This window comes from Anas acuta, chromosome 4 (genome assembly GCF_963932015.1).
Source record: "Anas acuta chromosome 4, bAnaAcu1.1, whole genome shotgun sequence".
Lineage (NCBI taxonomy): Eukaryota > Metazoa > Chordata > Aves > Anseriformes > Anatidae > Anas > Anas acuta.
Window position 1 is genome coordinate 71,254,478 of NC_088982.1, and position 21,853 is coordinate 71,276,330.

The 21,853-nt window shown below is 43.2% G+C and overlaps 1 protein-coding gene across 7 annotated transcripts in view; it reads right to left on the reverse strand.

The window, feature by feature from the left end:
• Nucleotides 1-21,853, reverse strand: part of DKK2 (dickkopf WNT signaling pathway inhibitor 2) — a 118,319-nt gene that overhangs the window by 41,361 nt on the left and 55,105 nt on the right. For 2 of the 7 annotated variants that reach the window (XM_068681912.1, XM_068681914.1), the window contains 3 exons: nt 4,019-4,131; nt 3,263-3,309; nt 1,804-2,012 (listed from right to left, as the gene is read on the reverse strand). In XM_068681912.1, coding sequence (XP_068538013.1) covers nt 1,804-1,938 — 135 coding nt within the window. In that variant the 5' untranslated portion in view covers nt 1,939-2,012; nt 3,263-3,309; nt 4,019-4,131. Of the gene's footprint in view, nt 1-1,803; nt 2,657-3,262; nt 3,310-3,969; nt 4,132-21,853 lie in introns of those variants that run through there. The other 5 variants (XM_068681909.1, XM_068681916.1, XM_068681915.1 and 2 more) reach the window with 4 other exon arrangements.

Genomic DNA, 21,853 nt, shown 5'->3' on the forward strand with positions numbered 1-21,853 from the left:
AGAAAGAGGCTCCCACAGGTGAAAACATGGTAAGTGCTACAAATGGGATGTCCTACCATGCGTGCCAACTCTTCTACCATTACAGAAACTTGCAGTTTTGTCTCTGACTTGTGCGTTCATGCCGCTAACTAGAAATCCACTGCCAACAGCTCAGATTGGCAAGCTAGGGTCAAATCTCGCAGATGCCACTGATGGGCAATGCAACCTGTTCTCCAGGAACTAGGCAAGTTGTACTCAATCATCCTCATCATTGTGCCAAATACCCACTGAGGGAAGAAGGATGGGGAAAGGTGGCAGGACCTCTCCAAAAGGCAAAAAGTCCCTGTCGTGCCTGGGGCTGTACACAGAAAACAAAAGAAAAGCCAAGGAGAACATACAATAAAGTGTGCCACGCTCCTGTATTTCCTCTAGGTGATTTAGCATAATAATTATTACAACGTGCACGAAGAAAGAAGGCAGCACTTCAGTAACATGAAACTGCAGCGCAGCATCTGTTACTGAACTTTGCTCAGAGGTAAGGAGAGGCGACCAGATTCTGGGTGAATTATAAAACAATTGGGTGGCTAGGGAAAAGAAAGCTTGGAGGAGTTTAAAAACAAATTTCTCACACGCAAACCCCAAAGCTACCACCACTGTTATTATGCCTGCACACAAAACCAAATGATAGCATCCAATTATTAGGAAGCTGATGTGAAGCACTGCAATGAATTTAGGGGGTTGCTTGAAGTTGCAGCTTCTCTGCTGCTTTAAGGAAAATGTGGGCAAGACAGAGACCCTTAAGGCACCGAGTATTTTGCCTCTTTAGTGCTGAATGCTGGCAGCTCCCTTGCTGCTAACACTGCTTGTTGCTTATGAAAAGCAGCTGTATTTTGAGGTATTAATAATACCCGATAGTAAGTATTGTATATTTTCTGAAGTAGCCTACCTCCTTCAAGAGCAACATTCATACCATCCAAGCTGAGGCTTGATAGAGAATCAGAGGACTGATGGCTTAAAATACTGCTTTATGGCTTACCACAAATAGAGTTGAGAGAACATTCCCTATCAGACTTCCAAATTTCTAAGCAGGCTAGAGAGACAAGAAGACTCTGTAGTTCACAAGCATGTTAGGGTCTCTGTTTTCATAAAGTTCCCACAACCTTTCATTTTCTCCTTTCACTCAGACTTCACGTTCAGGGCTGTTACTCCCTGCTTATCTCATCTGGATATAAGCGCACGGAACTTCTAAAACCACTGGAGCATACTCGAGACGAGAAACCTGGAATTTATTTTCTGTCATATTAAGCAAATGAATGTGCCCAGAACAATACCCCTGGGACAGCATGACTTCTCGTTCTCACATGGAGAAACACCTCAGAGATTAACTTCCTAGGAGGGATTTTTAAAAGCAGATTTCTTTTGCCACTGGAAACGCCACATCCACTTTACAGTCAAATTTTCCTCACCTATTCAAATTCAATTAATTCAGTGTCTTAGAGTTAACAAGAAATTTCTTCCTTTACTTCCAGCAACCCTTTGAAGGATCCAAACAAAGAAATACCAAAGATGATTTTCTTTAGATTACTCTTTCTTTCATCAGTTACTGATCCGACAGAGAAAAACTAAAGGTTTTAAACCTTCCAGCTACCACTTGCAAAGTTCCCAAAGCCTTTTTTGAGATGACCTTGTCCCAGACAACCCAGATGAATAAATTAATCAGTGTAATACAGTAAAACTGTGCAAGCAACATGAGAGGGGGACGAGCAATTCTTTGCATATAGCACGCAGACGGACAGACACTCGAGCAACGAAGCGATGTCCTACCTCTCCTTGCCGGTGATAGTGCTTGGGAGGTTTTCTCATCTGCTCTAGCATTTTGCCCTTCTTACTGCTAGCAAGCGTCAGTCCCTGGTGGATGCCTGCGGATCTGTTGGTTGCCTGAGTTGGAGCCTCCCCCATCAGGGTGGACTTGATGGAGTTCACCTTGGCGCTGGAGCTGTCTAGCTGGGAGCTCTCCACGATCAGGACCGCGGCTAGTAAGAGGAGACAGCAGGAGCACTTATTCCACATCAGCATGATCATCTCCCCTCCCCCCAAAAGGATTATCTTTCTTTTTCTTTCTTTCTTTTTGATTTTTTTTTTTTTAAGGCAAAGTAAAAGAAAAGAGAGGTGTAAAAAGGTTCGAAAAAATCTCTCTCACAGCTGCTAATAAGGCAATGGGTTTCAAAGCCCCACACTCAGGGAAGTGCTGTTCTGAGAGAGACGGGAGAAAAGCAATAAAAAAAGAACTCCCCTGGAAGAAAAAATAAAAAAAATATAAAAATAAAAATAGGTGTCAAGTCTATAGGCACTGAGCAACTATCGGGTCTGTGCAGTGGTGGCTTTTTCCTCCGGGTCCTTGAGAAGTCCGGGCAATTCTGTAGTGCCAGCGAGCAACAAGCTGTGAGGCAACTGCGCCCGGGCAGCTCCCGCCAGCGCAGCCCCCAGCACGTTTGCTCCAGCTTCAGAGGCAGAGCGAGCGAGCGCCTTCCCCCTCTCCTCCTCTCTCGCCGCACAAGCCAGCAGAGAGGAAACTCAAACCAGATCCAATCCGAGCAGCACCGGCAGAAGCTGGGCTTCGTTTTCTTTCACTCTCTCTCTCCCCCTCTCTTTACTTTTTATTCCCCTCCTCCTTTTTTTTTTTTTTTTCTGTCTTCTGCCTCAGCCTCCGCAAACAGTGGGAGCGAAAGCGCACGGTCTCCTCCTTCTCCTCCTTCTCCTCCTCCTCCTCCAGCCCATCACCACTGTGGGACGAGGGGCTTGGGGTGTGCATGGGACCCCCGGGCAGGCAGCACACCCCAGGGGCTGTCCCCCACCCACGGCAGGGCCACAGGGCTGGGGGCCGAGTCCAGCAGGCGTCCACGCTGCCCAGTGCTCCCCTCGTACCCATGGGGGGCCCTGGCAGCTGCTTGCTGCCCCCCAGATTTTTATAGGCACCCCCAGCTCCTACCTCAGCCTGGCAGGGAGCTGGGGCCTGCAGGGCCACGGAAGCTTGGGTACCCAGCTGGCTGCTGTCCAGGCTCCCCAAATTTTGCCAGCTGGTGGCTGACCCCCAAGCCCCATCACCTGGGTGGCTGTCACCCCCGGTGCCACAGCACCAGCACCACCTGATTTGGGGAAGAGAAAGGTGACAGACACAGGGGGCAAAGCCAGCAGGGCTGGGGTAAAGCCAGCTCCCAACTGGATTTTAAATTGTTCTACAGAGTATGGTGCTTGCTGTCACCCAAGTATCAGGTGAGCTCACCTTTACTGGTTATGAAGTTAGAAACAATCTTATTAGAGCCTTAATTTCTGGAAAAAAAAAAGTAAATTTCTGAGTTTAAATTTCGCTTTTTCCTGCACTCATATCTGCAAGGAGGAAGAAGTGGCAACTAACTCAATCAAATTAGAGCATTTGTCTTCCTCACAGCCATTTCCTTTTTCCATCTTTGCTCAGCCTTCAGTAAATTACAACTCTGTCTTCATCTCTAATAATTCCTGACAACATTTGTAAGGGAATGTGTCTAGAAGTTCAGAAAGCAATTTGCAATCGCACAAGGCAGCAATAAAAGCCAGTCCTTTCCGATTGTTTCTGACTTGGCCTTTGACACCTAGCCCTCCCTGTGCTTCAGCCCTGCCAAGCCCCAAAGGCAGCACAAGCAGCTTGCAGGGCTGCAGGAAAAGCTCCAAGAGATAATTTCATCGAGAGCTGGCCACGATCCACACCACCACCACAATCTGCAGAAGAGCATCCACAGAGCAGCACCCAGCCCACACGGATGCACGTGAGCTGCCTACACACACGAGCACCCACCCACCCAGCCAGGCAGGCTCATGCTGAGATGGGGAGACACGAAGCGGTGACAGCTCCCAGCTTTCTAATCAATCCCGAATTTCCTCTTACTGCTGTCACCGCCTGACGTAGCCACATTTCGTGTTCTTGCTGGGGCCAGCACGAGCTGTAGCTCTCACCTCTTCCTGGCATTCCCCATAGGTGTCACGGCGGAGCCTTAGCACTGACCTGGTCCTGCTTCGTGGCTGGTAACAAATTCACAAAAATACAGCTTCTGCAGGTTTTGCTGCCTTCTGGGCTGCAGGACCACACACTGGCATTTTGGCTGTGATGGATGCTCTCTAAAAAAAAAAAATAATAATAAAATAAAAAAATCCACCCGTGTTTCTTTTGCAGAGGAAGCAAGAGAAATGTGTAAGTCAGCAATGGAGCACTGACCACCAAAGTCGCCTCGACTAAGGGAGGATTACAAAGAGAACAAAATAAGCTGATGAGGCACACAAAGAGAATCCATGACAATAAAAAAACACAAATGATGACCTCATGCGAGTACCATTCAGCTCTTCTTGAAATAAATGGACATGTGTGGTATTAAAAAGAGCCACGCAGCACCTAAAAGGACCAGGCTGTAAGCGTACTGTGTCTAAATTAAAGATAATATCCATTAATTACTTAACATTAGCATTACTTAACAAACATAAACATTAACATTACTTAATAAACATAAATAGCAAACTGCATCCCAAATCCCTTGACATAAATCAGAAAGTCCCCCAGAAAAACATACCCTACAGAAATGTGAAGAAAATGGGGTAGGAATGATCACATCTTTTCAGATATTTAAAAGCAGATGCCCAAACTCATTCCTTTAATCAGGCTGGATTCAGCTAAGGATGAAGTTAATCAGTTGGGGGGGGGCCCTTCCCTTCCCTGATGGTAACTACAATTCGGGTTTGCTACCACAGTTCTTGTAGTACTCAGAAAAACAAGATAATTGCTATTTTTTTGTTGTTGTTGTGTTTTTGGTTTTTGTTTTTTTTTTTTTTACTTTTAATCAGCATTTAGCCCATGCTTCAGCCTGGTCAAATGCATCCTTCCAAACTTGGCTGTGGATTTCCTACGCTCCTCATTGCCTCAGTCATGCCCTTAAACGACAGAATTACTTGACCATATCTACTCAAATAAAATGGTATGGAGGCAAAAATCTCAAGGAGCATCCCTGTTTTCCAGATGTGTGACTACTATGTGCTACGACCTAGAATTTCAGCAACATGAACAACTTCTAAAACACCTAAGTATGCAACTATGCCTTCGTATCTCTCCTCAGATAAATTAACGTGCCTTGTATAAGAAAAGGAGGCTTGCCTTTTGTCTTATTTGCTTCCATAAACAGAAGAGACACAACAAAGCTTGTACTTATAGCCAAAATAGACGCTCATACCCTGCAAAAATGTTGGAGGTTTCAGTGCTCCAAACACATTTCTGATTTACAAATGCTTCGGTGTTTAATTACACTTAAAAATTTAACAGAAAGAGTTGAGTGGCCTTAAACAAACAAAGATTTTCGTATAGTTTTTCCAGTTTCACCACTTTCTCTTGCCAAAATCAAAAACGGCCAAAAAAAGTATTTCCATGTGTTCATATTTTCATTGAGAATCATCAAAATTTTAATTGATTTTCTGCTATACATTTTTCTGTATGAAGCTGTGTCCCCCCCCCCCTTTTATATTTTTGTCCAGGACTAGATCCATTGATCCAACTAGATCCATTGCAGCCTTTTTTTCTTTTCTTTTTTTTTTTTCCCCATGTTTTTTAGGAGGCAGAAGAGGGGATTTCATGTGGGTGGGAAAGACATGGAAAAGATGAGTAACCTTTTTTTTTTTCTCTTCATTTTTTTTTTTCCATTTTCCTCTGAAACTTTTATTTAAAATGAATTGTTTGGGGGAAAAATCTAGCAGAAATGAAGATAAAGGCAATAAATAAATGAACATAAGAAATTAATATATTCAATTCAAGGACAAAACCAAAATACAATAAAATGAGGAGATCCTTTACCAGACCTCCTCCAAAGGGCCCGAATTGTACACTGCAATTGCAGAATATTGCAGGCCAGATTATAATCCTGCCTACTTTATAGCAACTATATTTTAAGCCACTTGACTTCAATTGAACTGGTTTTGATTTATACCAGCCTTGGTTCAGCCTAACGTCCTATGTTTTTCCTTCCCTTAAATAAACAAAATTACCTGTTCTTCAAATTAAATCTGGTTTTAATTCTGTATAAAGCATTTTGGGATCCTTGTTGTATGAAAGACTTTCTCTGACATAGAGGTGTATTGTTTTTTGTTATTATTTTTTAGGTTCACCAGCTGCACTGAATTTCCATTGCCCCTTACAGCAACTCTCACAGCTTGGATATGGCCAAATCTCCTTTAGCACTGCCCCTGGGGCCTACTCTGTGCTTTATTTAATTTCTTACTAAAAAAAAAAAATAAAAAAAATGCTATCAGGGCTATCGAGCAATAGCGAGTTTTTCTAAGACTGTAGCTCAACAGTACATCATTTTATTTTAAAAAATATATTTTAGGAGTTCCTTCCCGCCCTCTGTCCTCATCTCTCTGTGGGGGTGCATTTTGGGTTTGCCTCTTTCTTTTTCCACTGCCTTTGTGAAGACGGTGCAGGAACTGGGCATCAGGTAGGGACAAAGGGTGAGGGGAGCCCCTGCTGTGGCATTTCCCCTGAACGCCTCATGTGCTGGGAATGCAGCCCCAGAAAAGTGCCCAGAGGACTTGCTGGGGGTGTACAATACCCAAAAAAAGCACGGCAAATGGGTGTCAGCTCCAGAAGTGCACGTTAATGCAGTCTATGGGCACCACGAAACCCTTCTTCATAGGTGATAATTCCGTATTAGCAGCAGGGGAACCCCTCTTTAGAGTTCAAGCCATGTTTCCACCAGCATTTTAAGGCCAGGGTGAGATCTGCTGCCCTGAGAGCTGGCCTGCTCGGCGCATCCCCGAGCACCGCACCGCAGCACACGCTACCAGCAGGGTTTTTGGGCCATGTAGAGGGGTGCTGGCGGCAGCAGCACAGCCGCAGCATCGCTCCTCGCTGAGCTGCCACCACAAACAAGCCCCAGCAGGGGCTCGCCACCAATTTCCGAGCAGCCCAGCCACATCGAGAGGCCCCCGCTCACCTCTCCCCCTAAAGGTTCCCAGCTCCCCAAAACCGCCGGCGAGCGCGGCCGCTTGTGCAAGAGCCGCAGCAGGAGGCACGGCCGCAGCCCAGAGAGAGGCAGGCTCGCAGCGTGCAGCTCCGGCCACAGGAACAGGGACAAATATCCCAGCCTTGGAGTCTTGCTTTTTTGGGTCCGATCCCTAACGCCATGCTCGTCATGCGCAGGAAGGCGAAGGATGCCATAAAGCTGTTTTGAAGTCCGTATTTATGATTTTTGCTCCTGCTGATTCTTTTTTTCCAAAAAGATGAGTACTGAATGTTATTGTTATTCCTCATAAATAACTCATTTTCTTGATTAAAACAGTCCAGGACAGTGTCACAGTTAATTAATGACACGGGGTGCGACTGGCTCGGTCACTCCCGGTTCGGGATTTCAATCAGCCCCGCCGATGACCATTAACCCTTCGGAGGGGGAATCACTGATTTCTCGAGGGGATGACAAAAGCAGAGGGAAACAAACCCCAGAGCACCAAAAACAATAACTATTGACCAGCACTGCCAAACACAACAACTGGTCGATTACAATTATTTTAAGCTATTTGATTATTTTCTCCAAAAACTCTTTGATACATCACTGCACCAAATACAGCTGAAGCAGCAGGTGTTTTGGCACCAAGCGGAGGGGAGGAGGTGCCGTCCACACGGAAAGGTGTCAGCAAAGCTGCAAAAGATGTGGGTCTCACGCACCTGGAGCAGCAATGGTCAGGCTTCGGCCCCAGCAGGACACAGCTCAGTGCCCAGCACGTGGTTTTCCAGAGGAGCCCGACGCGCGCACACAGACACGAACTTGTGGTAGCCCAGAAAGATGCTTGTCTTGATATGGAAATAGCTGAAATTTCAGCGTCCCTCCCCGCAGCTGCGGATGTTGGAGGGTTGTTAAAACCATAAAAATACTTATAATTAGCCATTCTACGTACACCCATTTTCTTTGCGATATTCTTGGCAATATTGGAGCCGAATTACTCAAACTTTCCAAAGAAAAATAACTGTAAGGAAAATTCCCTTCTCAGGAATGAAGGCAGCAGAAAATTTTGAGGTCAAAAAGGGAATTAGAATGGAAATCATTGTGCAACCTTAGCTATAATAAGTACTGAGAAAGCTGATTGCTATTTATTGTGTTTATCTCGTGCTTTCTGATAAACGTAGTCGCATCTGAGGACTCTGTGTCAAGCATATAAACCAGCAGCTGTAAACATATTGCTTTGGCTTGCAAACCTGACTTAAGCAAATGCTTCTGGAGCTAGGACATTGTATCCACAAGGGTGTAAAAAAAATCTCACTTTCAGAAAAAGAGTAGGCTCTGCTTTGCCTAAAAGTGAGGTGGAGAAGGTTGCTTACTTCTCCGTACGATTGCTCAGTTTTACTCCTTGTCTTTATTTAAGACAACTACTCAAAGACAAAGAGACAAGTCTTCTAGAACTTAAACTCCTGCAAGTTTTTTCTAGTATACAGCCATTGAATGAGGAGACAACATGATACATCAAAAAATCCTTAGCCATAATACAAAAATTTAAGCTGAATGTTCAGTTCATTAAATAGAGTCAAAAACAATCCTACTAGCAGCCTAATACGACTCTACGTGATAAAATAAGGGTCTCATAAAATAAGACCATCACTTTTGAAGTTCCCCTCCAACTGGGTTGCATTCTCTGAAAAAAAATGTAGACTTTAAAAACAATTGTCCTAAATAAGGGACATCCCATTTCTGTTCCTAATACCATAATGTTCTAAAGGTCATTTTGGATCAATGTAATCCTTTTATCCTCACATGTATAAAACAATCTACCATATATATAAAAAATAAATGTCTAAACAATAAGTAACTTTGAAAAAATATTTGAAGTATTTGATATTTGCAAGTGGGTTTCATTTCTTGGGTTATTTTTTTTTTCCTCTGATCTGTTTAATTTGGAACAGTTTCTCCATTGAAATGCTGACATAAAAGCTGGTCTCTGATCACCTGTAGAGGTGTGCTTTCCAGGGGATGTGATGGTTGTTGTGAAGAGAAATAACACCCTATATGCAATTTTCCCCAAAGTGGGAAAAGAGCAAAAAAGTATCCCACTCATCAGACAAAATAAACTTCAAGACAGTGCCAAAGACAACCCATCTCTTTGCTCTGCCTGTTGGTGGAAGCAGACAGAAAAAAAAGAGGTCCGAACCATAATGGTTTAATGGTGCTGCCTATAAGGCTGGCAAACCAAATAGTAGCAAAGTCAAGAATTATGGCACTATTTTTTTCCTACATATTATCTTCTGAGAGGGCAAAATCAGGGCAGCCATTCAGTGAGCTATGCGGGCTGCATTGCTAGCCAGCTGCACGAGTGATGGAGAGCTCTGCGAAGCTCAGTAGCTGCAGATAAGGAGAATGCGTTGCAGTTTTTCTCTTGCACACACGTTTATTTTCCATTTTCTGGTTGCAGTGGTTTTCCCCCTTTCCTCTCAGCACAAGGAGAAGACAAAATCGATCCGAAGGGGAAGGAAGGAGATCCTATTCTCTTTGGTGGACGGCCAAGTGCGATAGAGAGAAGGGAGCCTGCTTCACTGCTCAAAACACAAATACCCCAGGGAGCTTCTAAATTTATTCCCACTCTGGTGTTTGGTAATTCAAAGACAATAACGATGTAAACCTCAGCCTAAGCTTCCATCCCAAAGCTTGGCTCTTCCTAGCGCTGTGCTCCAGGGCCTGCGGTGGCCCAGATTCCCCCAGCCGAAAGAGTTAATGGGACTTTTTTTGCCAGCCTTACTCAGCAGATCACCCCTCCGAGCCTTGCTGGAAGAATTTAGCACCCGAACCTCAAGCAGTGACTCGAAGACCCCTGCCAAAGGAACTTGTGGTTAAAGCCCATGGACAATGATGGAGTTCCAAGAGGAACAGAACTGGTCCTTTGCCTTTTTTGCTGGTATCCACAATAGGCAGCTCTATTTTTCTGCATAACAAGGACCAGAATACTGAGCGGATTAGCTGCCAAGAAATGCAGAACAAACAGACTTACATGTTTTTCCCTTTATTTCCATCATCTGACCTTTGCTTTTTATGTCTTAGGAGCAAGCTGCAACTTTATTTACATGTTATAATCTAGATGAAATGCTAGTTTGTGTGTAGAAACTATGTGGACTTTGATCTTGGAATTTGATTTTCCTTTTTTTGTTATTTTCTTTTCAAAGAAAAACACGATGAATTGATGGAAACACTGAAATGTTAGGTTTTAGGATGACTCTCATTTCATATTTCTGATTCCTTCAGCCCAGGCTAGATCTTTTTGGGTTCCCTAGAGGCTTGAACCATTAGTTCATAGTTCACCATATTAACTTGCATCCTGACATAATAGGTACTGAAATGGCTCATATTGCCCAATTCAGTAATGATTTTGAATCCCTGTAGAAACACTTCACTGCAAGAAAAGGTGTTATTATCCACCTCAGAATCGTATAAATTACCAGCAATTAGAGAACGAATGGGTAATGATTAGAACAGAACTCACACGATGAGAAACAGAGCAAAAATTAATAGGAAAAGGGAAAAGGTGCAAGTAGAGTCAAGAGGAAGAAGTAAATGAGAAAATAATCTAGGGATTTTTATGGATATTTTATAACACATTTTACTACCCCAAGATTTCAAACCTGCAGCTTATTACAATGACTTTTTTTTTTCATCACACTGATGAATTTTGAACATTTTCATTTTAAAAACCTGAATTTTAAATTTCTAGGTATCTGCTTAGGCTTGGCTCTGGCTGCCTCTGTACAAAGAACACCTCACTTCTTTTATACTTCTTTTATCCCACGCCATATGCCTGGCCAACACCATCTTCCTAATTTTACAATAAAAATTATTTGCTGCTGTGCTAGGATGTTCTTAATTTTTCTTGGTGATGGATTTTCACCAAATAGCAATAAATAGTCTGCAACATTGAACAGGGAGGAGGTGATGAAGAAAGAAAAATAAAGTGCTAGTTTCTACATACAGTTCCTTATTAAACCAAGGCATCATTTCTGATGTTAATTTTCTAATTTAAGTGTAATAAAATATATATAGATATTTATATCCACATCTCCACATATCCCAAGCATACTCTTGTGATAAAACCCATGCTACTTTACCTAAAACTCTGAGCAAGAGAAGGTTCTTCGTGGGAATTCTATAAGAAAAGTGAAATTAATACGGATTTACTGTTACTATATCTGTATTATTTTTTAGCAGATATATTTAAAAGATCTTCACGTCTTTTCTGTTATCTCTGTCTGCACTGGTTTACAGATGACCAGCAACTCAGCACTACAGGGACAGGAGTAGGAAACATCTTTGTGGAAATAACCCCTTCCCAACTTGTGTGGGACAATTTTGTGACTATTTTGTGTACAGGCTAAGAGACTTTGCATTTGCTACCACCCATGCCCAGCAGTGTCATTTACAAACCAGTTACACAATCCAGGTGGCTACTATCAGTGGTAGGTACTCACTTAGCAAAAGCCGCTGACTGCAGTCAGTGCCCAGGAGAGAAAATTGCCTCCTGGGGAAAAAAAAAAAAAATAAATCAAGGTGATTAGAAGCTCTCACACACATGTGCACGAGTTGACTATAATATTATAAAAGTTACCGTTCTGTTCCTAAACACTGAATTTACAGATGCCTAGCCAATTGCAGCAGCATTTGATAACCTTCTTATTCTGCAGCAACACTGATGTCACACCGGGTTTCGAGGTGGAGCCCAAATCATTTTCTGATCACATTGATTAAACTTACACCACATTTAATTTATTCTAGTTGTAATTCCTCAGGTGATCTTAGAAATGGGGAATACTAAATGTAAAACCTCTGCAAACCGAAGGGGAGCAGTGTGTGTCCTCGTGTCTCTTGAAACCTTTTCTGAAACCTGTTTCGGAGGCCGCCTGTCAGACACCAGCTCCCCGAGACAAACGAAGCGCCGCTCGTAAAGCAGGAGCGTACGTAACCTGCTTTCTCCAACCACACGTGCTGCAAATGAAGCTATCAAGTGCACTGACATTGCTGCCTTACGGCTTAAAATAACATCCGCGTGACGCCTCTGCGCTGTGCCCTTAGCTCAGCTGGGGATTTTCGGAGCGCTGGGTGTGCTTTCAAAGAACACCGCTCCAGTTCCTGTACAAGACGCGAGTATCCTGGCTCTGAAGCTGGGAAACAAAGTTAAGAATGTGTGGGTTTTGGCTTCAAAATTAACCATGCTTTAGTAATCTGGTATACCAAACTGTTTCTTATTAATGTATCATGCAAATACTCTCCAGTCCTCCCACAAGTCTGACACTTTCCCAACATATCAATAGCAAATGTTCTGTGAAATGCAACTTTTCTGATGTAGGCCACCCTGACTTTCAGTGTGATCTCAACCCACCATCCCAATCTTCATGGCAGATGCCGAGCGGGGCCGTTCTTTAATAAGGGAAACAATATTGGAAAAAATTGTTTGATACATCTTGTTCGGTTTTCTTCAGTCAAGAGCCAACTGCCTCCCTCTATCCCCCTCCTTTTTTTTTTTTTCTTTAATGAAGGCTGAATGGATTTAAGCTCGCTGTGTTCCCTGAGTCAAACCGTAAGGTAGTTTAGGGAGTGGCTGGCACCACTCCCTCTTTCACGTACAGTCTTGAAATGCGTCAACTTCAACCCAGCTGCTTTCTGTCTCGGTGCAGACAAGTGGGAGAACTGCCCACGGGCTTTTGTCACACGAGAAACGAGCTTCTCGGAGGCTGCGTGGTGCCTGTCCCCCTCTCCCAGAGCGCTCTTATTTCATGTTGCTGCTGCCACACCACCTGGCCACACTAAACAAATTTATAGGCCCTTCTCCAGACGGGGGATGTGGCTAAGCCAAGTCGTGGCAGTGCCACATCAGGCCACCTCCAGGCACTAGGCTGCAGCCTGCAGCACACACACCGCCGGTTTTGGCCCAAACGAGATAGTCTGAATCTACAGATGAGGGATAAGGGAGGAGCAGATAGTCAATGGATGTTTAGTTTTCATATGCTTGTGCTTTACGTCTTTTGCACTGTAATTAAAGCCATAGCGTTATCTACTCCCCTCTGCCGCAGCCATATCATCTTTCAGAGGCTTTTTATAGGCTCTACTTGCAAAGAGAACCCCAAGGAACGATGAGGACAGATAACCTCCTCTGGTTTTTAGCCATCCAAAGCACAGCTTTTCATCTCCCCCGTTTTTAACGTTATCTGTACAGATGCACAATGCTCTTTTCCCCGTAAAACCGTGCCTGTATGGACACCAAAGGGAGATGCAACAGCCCCAGCAAGCAGTGAAGTTACAGAGTCCCTCTGCAGGAGCCTTTGCTGCTACATCCAAGAGAACTGCTGGTCATTTTTTGCCTGCTGTCTTTCAGATGTAGCTCTTGGAGCTAGGAGATGAAGGACAATGTTTAGCTCAACCAAGCTCTGTTTGCACCAGTATGAGTGGGAGTTAAAAACAAAACCTGGGTGAAGAAGCCCAGGACTTGACGCAGGGCTTCCAAAGCAATGTCTTCTGCCATATTTTATGTACTCTTTCCTTTACCAGTCAGTGCAATACCTGCATCCCCTCGCTGGAAGTTGTCACAGCTGCAGATGACAAATGGCTTTGCACTCAGGCATAATTCGAGATGCAACAGAAAAAGGAGGGGGAAAGCAGCTCTGCTAGGCTTACTGGATTATGCCTTTTTAACCCCCCAAATTGAAAGCAACTGGAAATACTTAGGAAATTCAGGAGATTTAAGACTTGTTTATACAGCAGATGAAAACAACTGACCCAAATGCCTCTACATTTAAAAGCTCCGAGGTAGAAGAATAGCTCATATATTAAAAGTCACCAGGCCCTCTAGGTTCGATCGCCTACAGAAAACTAAAATCTAATATAATTGTTTTTTAAAAATTGATTTCCTTTAACATGTGTACAAGATTAAGTGGTTGCAAATAGAAATGCTAGATATTCTGAAATACTTACGGGGAATATCTGAGTTGCTTATTCTGGCAGCTTCCATGAGGAAGTGGATCAGTACGGTATCTGCATTTCCCTCCCCACCCCCCGGAGAAATATTAAGGAAAGAAAATATTAAGGTAAGAACAAAGAACTGGATAAAATGGATGCAGAGATGATAACAGAGACTGAACAACTGGTCTAAATGTTGTTTGTTTTTTTTAAGTCGAATTAGCAATTGAAAGAAGCAGACTGCAAGTTTTCTGGTTGCAGTGCATCTCTGTCTGATTTATACCTGGTTTATTCTCCTCCATCAGAATTTCTGTACCTTCAGGATTATTCAGCACGGTCACACGCCCTCTAGTGAGCTACACAGCATCTTGCTGGCTGGGGAGCTGTCATCTGAGAGTTTCTTTTTTGCAATGCCCTGTGCTATTTTTCTCTCAGAGGCTCTCAGCGTGCCTTCAGCTCGAGCCTCCTGAATCATGGGGTTCTCTGTGAGCCCCTCTCTTAAGGAAAAAGGCTGAAATAATCCAGTATCCTGAATTAGGGAACACGAATACCTACCCCATCGAGCAACGTTGAAAGCAAAGCTAAACTTTGGCATTGTGGAATCTGAATGCTCCACAGTAGCGAAGTATCAAAGGCACAGCTCAGTGTTTCAGGAACTTTTTCATAAGATATTTCATATCCTGAAGGGAAAAAAACAAAACCTAACTTGAGAAACAAAGGCACTTGGCGTTACCCATTCAGAAACTGTAGTAACTGTACCAATACACACGCTGCTGTTATGTATGTGCCCTCTCTAAAGGCACTGTTTAGTGAAGAGGGCTGAAGTGTCTTCCCTGTGAAGAACATCTTCACCTCTCCGAACATCTCCTATGATGAGACTCTGAACAAGAATCTTCTGCATTATGCCCCATAAGGCTGGATCATCTGTCCACTTTCAGACAGTAGCCATTTGGAAACAGAGCCCTGCCGGGCAAACAAATGTCATGACTGCTGAGCAAACAGTGCTCACAGCAGGTTTATGCTATGCCATCGCTTGGCTGGTGGATATTTTTCCTCTGTGGGCTCACATCAAACACATCAAGATCCTTCATGGGATCCTTCATGTCATCCTCACATATCTTCTGTGGCACTGGCTGGGCAGCTCCCACTTCAAAGCAATGCTCTCTCCTGGCTAGGTAATTCAGGTCTTAGTCACCAGCTTCACCATTCACACAACTCAACTTTAACACTCTTAAAACTTGAAAGGATTGGATTCAAACACAGGATTTGCTCAGAGCTTACCACAGTTCCTTATTGCTCATTTCTGCCCCCAATGCATCATTACCCACATCCTTACAAAGAGTTACTCTGCCATAATACATAGCTTTTGGCTTGATAGTAATAATGACTGATTCATAGGAAAAGAGCAATTGTTCTTCCTATTGCCAATGGTAACAATAAAGTATCCTAACTCACTTCATACAACATACAAATGCATGGAAAACATGATTCCTATTTTATGAAAACGACTATAATTCTCCAAAATTAATAAAAATTGCACCATATTTATTCTGAAGGAAACAACAAAAATAAGGAGAGCTATACAAAATATGAATACTTTCAGTGTTAATGCCATTTCTCTAGGTATACTTGGAAAATGATGTAACACATCAAGAAAATGAGCTGCTGACAGATTAAATATTACGCTTGGAATGCCAGTCACATCTGAAAAGTATAAACTATCTTTTGGAAATGTTAATTTATATTTTTTTTTAATAGAAGAGAAACTGTTGCATCCAAGTTACGCGGTACAAGTGATTGTAATTCACTGCTTTGCCACACTACCAGCTTTAAAAACAACAACAAAAAAAAAGCAGCATAGCAAATGTGTTTTCCAATCCTTTGGCTTTGGCATATTTTCCAGCCACTAAGTCCTGACCTGCACACTTCCATTAAGTCCTTCTTCAGCTCTGTTAGGTTCAGCTGTGCACTTAGCTGGTGGTTGAAACTTATTTTAGTCTGATTGTATGGGCTCACCTAATTACAGAGATGCATCAGCCCTAAAATCCCCGTTTCTGTAGGAAATAGTTGCTGGATTACAAACATGTTTTTCACATAACCCTATCTCCTTCACGTAGGAGTTGACGTAGGAGTTACTAGTGCTGTCTGCAAACCTCGTCGGCCCAACCGGAGTGGTTGGAATTTCTCCATGCTGGGCAACAACAAACGATCTTCGCACGAAGACACGGATCTGGACGCGGCAAGGTAGTTATTCCAGGGGAAATTACGGCTGACAGCATAGCAGAGTCTGGTTAGTAATCCAAGTGACATTCTGGAGTATGCAAATGATTAAGTAATAATGTCTGGACTGGACCAGAGCAAGACACATCAGACTCCACTGGGAACTTCAGTGGCTAAAAGAGCACTAAATAATCTCAGGAATCTATCTACAGATTAAAGATGAAAACAATGCTGTTACTTCGCTTATATCCCTTCAGTCTGGTTCACAGCTTTGTCTTTGGAGGATGCCTCTTTCCTCAGCTAATGTCTAGCCCGGATCTGTAGCCAACACTTTATAGCAATAACATCCATTGTTTGGATGAAGAAAACGTATTGGTTAGCAACGAAGTCTGATTCTTACCACAGAATCATCTAGGTTGGAAGAGACCTCCAAGATCACCTAGTCCAACCTCTGAGCTAACACTAACTAGTCCTTCACTAAACCGTACCAAATATGGTCTCCTTTCTTTGGAGAGTCCATCACTGGTCATACCCAAAGGAAAATGAACACAAACTTTTACTGTTCCAATTAGAAGCCCTCATAATTGATGGACATTCATTTCCAAAGCTTTCACTCAGCAGTATATATCACGATGTGTGGGCAGACACAACTACACATATACTTGGGAAAACAAGTCTAACCTGTGAGGAAGGAAGATCATCTCTTCTGTGTAGACAACAGCCTGCTGAGTTTCCCACTGGTGTTCTTGCCAAACTAGAAAGCTCATGATCCAAATACAGCACACTGCTTTTGGAAACCTTGCCAAGGGCTCCTTGACCTGGTGTAGGCAGACATTATTTTTACAAACGCGTGTTTATTTTTCAGATCAGGCCTGCTGTCTCGCCTTCCCACCTGAGCAAGAAGCAGAGTTTTGGAATTCATCGCTGCCTCTTTATTAATTTCTCTGTACAAAAAATGTTCTTCACATTTCCTTAAGGGAAAAGAGCATAGAAATAACACGTCCTGCTTTACCCAGGGCATAATTTCACCTAAACATACAACCAGGCAACATAGTATGGCAAAACACTTCACCTATAAAATTCTGAATAAAACAGCACAGAAACTACCCCTCACCTCTCCCCCATCTAAAATCTTGAATCCCTGCCCTTCTCGTTAATTTAGTAATCTGTTAGCACCATCAACCAGCTGCTGTAAAACACTTTTAGGGATGATAATTGTCCAAATCCCTCGAGTCTGGCAAGCATAATCATCTTGGGCAATACGGTAATTTGGACTCCGCTTTCAAAAAGAAAAGTTGGACACTTCCCTCTGAACATTTCTTTTTTTTTTTGTTCCTTCTTTTTGTTTGTCCATGCCCAAGTTAAAGAATGTTGCATGTGGATTTTGGAGCTGCTGCTCCCCTGCAGCTCACCTGCCTTCAAGAAGGTTGTGCTATTCCTCTGACACCCAACGCAATCGAAGAGAGCAATCACAACCGAAAATCTGAGTTCGGGTTATAGCTGGAGTGCCGGCAGAAGACAGACATCAGTGCTTCTCTTCTCTTCCTGAAGTGATTAACTCGTGTTGCCTCCTGCATTTGAGTTCATATGTATTTTAACTGCTTGAAGGTAAATAGGGACTTAGGGGTTTTATGGACATGGTCAATAAGAAACATTTTCTGAGCATTAAGAGTGATTTTAGACCCTCGGTCTACCCTACCTGTCACCATCTGTTGTTCTGATTAGAGGTGGCACAGGCTCACACGCTGCCCTCTAAATATGAGGGATCCTACCATAGATCCTGTGCATCTCCATATTAGGTCTCAAAAGCAGTCCTACCAAAGTCTTACAGTGTAGGACAGGAAAGTCTCTGAAAACACCCTCCCAGGCAATAAAGGATAATCAAAGGTGTTTCAAAAGAAGTTAAGCAGAGCTCTGAAGACCAAAGAAGAAAGCAGTCTATGTACATAAAACTTGTACTATGTCATAAATCTAATCTACGTCTCTCATTCAGAATTAGCTGCCCTGCTCTTGCTCTAATGAAGTACAAGGCCAACATATTCTACCCACCTTCACTGAAAGCCAGTAATAAAGCCGTGTGTGTCTCTGTGCAGCATCAAAACAGATTTCACATGATTGTTTTAAATAGCAAGAGGACTGCATGGAAAGATGTCTGTATTTTCTTAATAGCTGTAACCACACTACATAGCACATGTCAAAATTCTGAAAAGAGAACAGATTCCTGATGCTTTGTACAATGTATATAGTTTCTTCGCTTTGATGTCTCCGCTTCTTTATTGTATTAAATTATCTGGATTAAAAAAGACAAAAAAAGAAGGTTGTCTTTTGTCTTATTACTGAACTGTCAAACATTATTTGAGCTAAGAGAACAGCCAGGGCCTCCAGGACAATTTGGGGAATGGAGGAAGGAAGGAGGAAAGTAGTTAAGTGACCTGCCTATTTGCAGATATTGTAGTCACAGAGATTGCAGGGGGATGACATTGTTCTGAAACTTGCTAGGAGCAGCTTCTTTTTAGCTTACAAAGTAAGTGATCCTACCCCATCACTCTTCATGGGAGTTCAGCATCCCTCTCACATCATCTTTTTCTGCAATTTTACCTCTCCTATATTCCTCTGAAAGGGTTTTGAGTGGCAGGATGCAGTGGTGATCGCAAGTGTCTCTGGTCACTGCTCTGAGAGTGGTGGAAGAGATTTCTTGCATGCTTTGTCTCCTAACAAATAAGCATGACATAAAGAAAGATCCATTTCTCTCTATTTTATTATTATTTTTTTAACGTCTAGGGAAAAATGTCTGCCAACAGGACTTATATTCCTTCCACTGACTTTTTTTTCTTTACCTGGAGCATCCTTACAATTAATACCAGCTGTTGCAGAGAAGGATTTTGGTGCCCTAAATAGAGATTTATGACTTCAAGGAATAAGCAAGAGGAGCACAGAAATCTCAGAGAGAAAAGATTCTGCTGCCATGGCAGAGAGCTGTACATCAAATAGACCTGTCTCTGCAGAGGAGCTGAAAAAGCGCTCCTTCAAATCACTCATGCATTTGTAGCTCTGGATAAAAAGCCCAGCCCTTTGAAGTCAAAGGCAAAACTCCAGATGACTTTAGTCTGGCCACAGTTTCAGCTTTGGACTCGAATTCAAATGCAAATTTAACAAATCACCAGGCATAATATGGTTCGGGTTATTACAAACTAGGCACAAGAGAGAGAATCGGCTGTGCCGGATCGACATCCTGTGTGCTGGAGCTGAGGCTTCTCTCGCCCTTCGCTCGGGCTCATTCACTGCAAGTTCCCACAAGCTCTGCTCACCACACAGTTCAGTCAAAGCACAGATTCCAGCCTCTAACCCGGACAATAGGCTTGGGTTTTCTTGAACTGAATGCTCCCTTTTGTAAAAACGGTCCCTGAAGTTCCCTGTTCAAGCAGCTGGGAGACTGGGGTTTGCTGACCTGGCCCGAGACCATTTGGGCCCCGGACATGCACAAATCTCTTTCTCTAACATCAGAAATGCTCAAATGCTAGCAGATTGTGATAAATTGCTACGTTGAAGTCCTAAGAGGGAGAATTAAAAGTTTAAATGGAAAAATGTTAGTGGAAGTGACATGAACTTACAGGTCTGCAATTGATCATATTTAATAAATGTTGCTCGCGTATTTCTTGATCTGGAGCCAGTGGTTAATACAGGCATGAAGAAATGTAAGCTCCCCCACCCTCCATGGGCTGCTTCTGAGCCATAAACAAAGCCTGACAAAGAGCGGAAGCGGCTGAGGTTGGTGTTTAGCACCGCGTTACGAGCCCAGCGGAGGGTAGAGGCAGGAGAGCACAAGGTAAATCCATCCCTGGAGGGCTCCGGGTGGCAATGCCTGCACTGCTTCCTGGAGCTCCAGGACATGCTGCTGCTCCCCCTAGAATGGACAAAGTGCATTTGTTGTCTAGTTCTTAAGCAAAATCATCATTATGTTAAATAAGTAGGGAGATAAAGATGAGTGCTAGACACATAGCATGCAGGAAGCTCCAGCAGCAGCAGCACTGTGGGTCAGCGTGGGACTGGAACAAACTGCTGGGGTCAGGAGGACAAGAAAGAGCAGGATGGTGATGGCTGATACTGCACCTGATCCACTACAGAAAATAAATGAGACACAAAAAAAAAAAAAAAAAAGGTTTAAATTAATTTCTTACAGCAGTATGAGCAATTTTGCAGCCTGCTGTAGTGGAGGAACACCTTCACCAACAGTAAGCACAGTGTTTAAATTCCACATTAACCTTGTTCCTTTTTTCTTGCCTACCAAAACAGACTGACTTGACTAGAGTTCCTTTCAACAAGAGCGAGAAGAGTGTCATTTCTCTTAACAAGGAACCTATTTAAACTGAGGCTGGAAAAAATGGTGCCAATTTCTTCCATTCTCTAAAATGCTTTCTCCTTTGTACTTGCTAGAATTTAGGCTGCGGAGGATTTCCGTGTTAACGCGGAAAGGTCTGTTGACATGCAAAGACTAACACTTGAGAGGTCCTGAATTTATTTGGTATTGGGATAAAATCACCAACAAGTTCACTCATATTAAGAGGCTGTGTAAATATTGCCTCATAATTCCATGTGTAACTTCATTCTCGCAGAGACACTTGCGGCTTAACAAGGATTTTATTTGCCATGGAAAATTAAAGGACAGCGTCCAGCAGATTGCACAGACTCTCCCAAAGATACATGTCACACACAAAACTCCTGGCAAAAGCCAGCAAAGGGAGAAGCTGCTTAGCAAGCAAATAATAGCGCATCATTTCAAGGTCACGAAGCTGAGTTTACAGGACAGTGCTCACCACTTAAAATTAGCCCCGAACAAAAGCAATTGCCAAAACAAACCCTTTTCTTCTGCTGTCCTTAGGAGATGGACACAATAGCCTTGGGGAAATTCCAAGCTGCAAAATCACCCTTGGTGGTTTTGGCCTCAGCCACATCCTGCTGCGAGATACGGGATAGGGGCTGCCTGCTCTTGCAAAGAAGGAGGCAGCTGGGGAACACGCTGTCCTTCCTGCCAGGAAAAGGAGGAAAGCTGAGAGTAACATGGCACACCGGCTCTTGTTTCGTGTATAAACAGAAAAACAACAACTGCCTCTGTAATTTCACATACCAGAAGAGCATTGATTATTAACCCTCACTAAATCTTACGCCTACAGGAGCTCTCTTCCCATCAAGATCCAGCTGATCCAGGTTTTGTCCACCTATTTGGCGATGAGTTGGAAAACCATCCCTGAGGCAATGTTATTTAAAACAAAACAACCTCTTATGCCTCTTGAAATCTCCTTTCTTTACAGTAAGCACCTGGCCTACTCTGCAGTAAAGATCACCATATGGTATGTGTCTGCCCTGCTACTGCTCTGTCATTTCCACTCCTATTGCTCATGTTCTGCCATCTTCTTAAATAAATACCCCGTCAAATATGCATTGAATGTGTATGTTGTTTTTATAAAGGAAGTGAGAACAGAGATCAGCGTGTGGAGAAGAGCAAGGAGGTTGTCCTGCCTATTTAGACCTTCCTACATATATATATTTCATGTTATACTTTGTTTTGTATCTTCTCACTTGTTGGGTTCTGTCTGCAGTTGTACTCTGAGATGGCATCAGCACATCACGCTCTGAGCTTCCACCTCTCCTTGTGATGGTGTTTT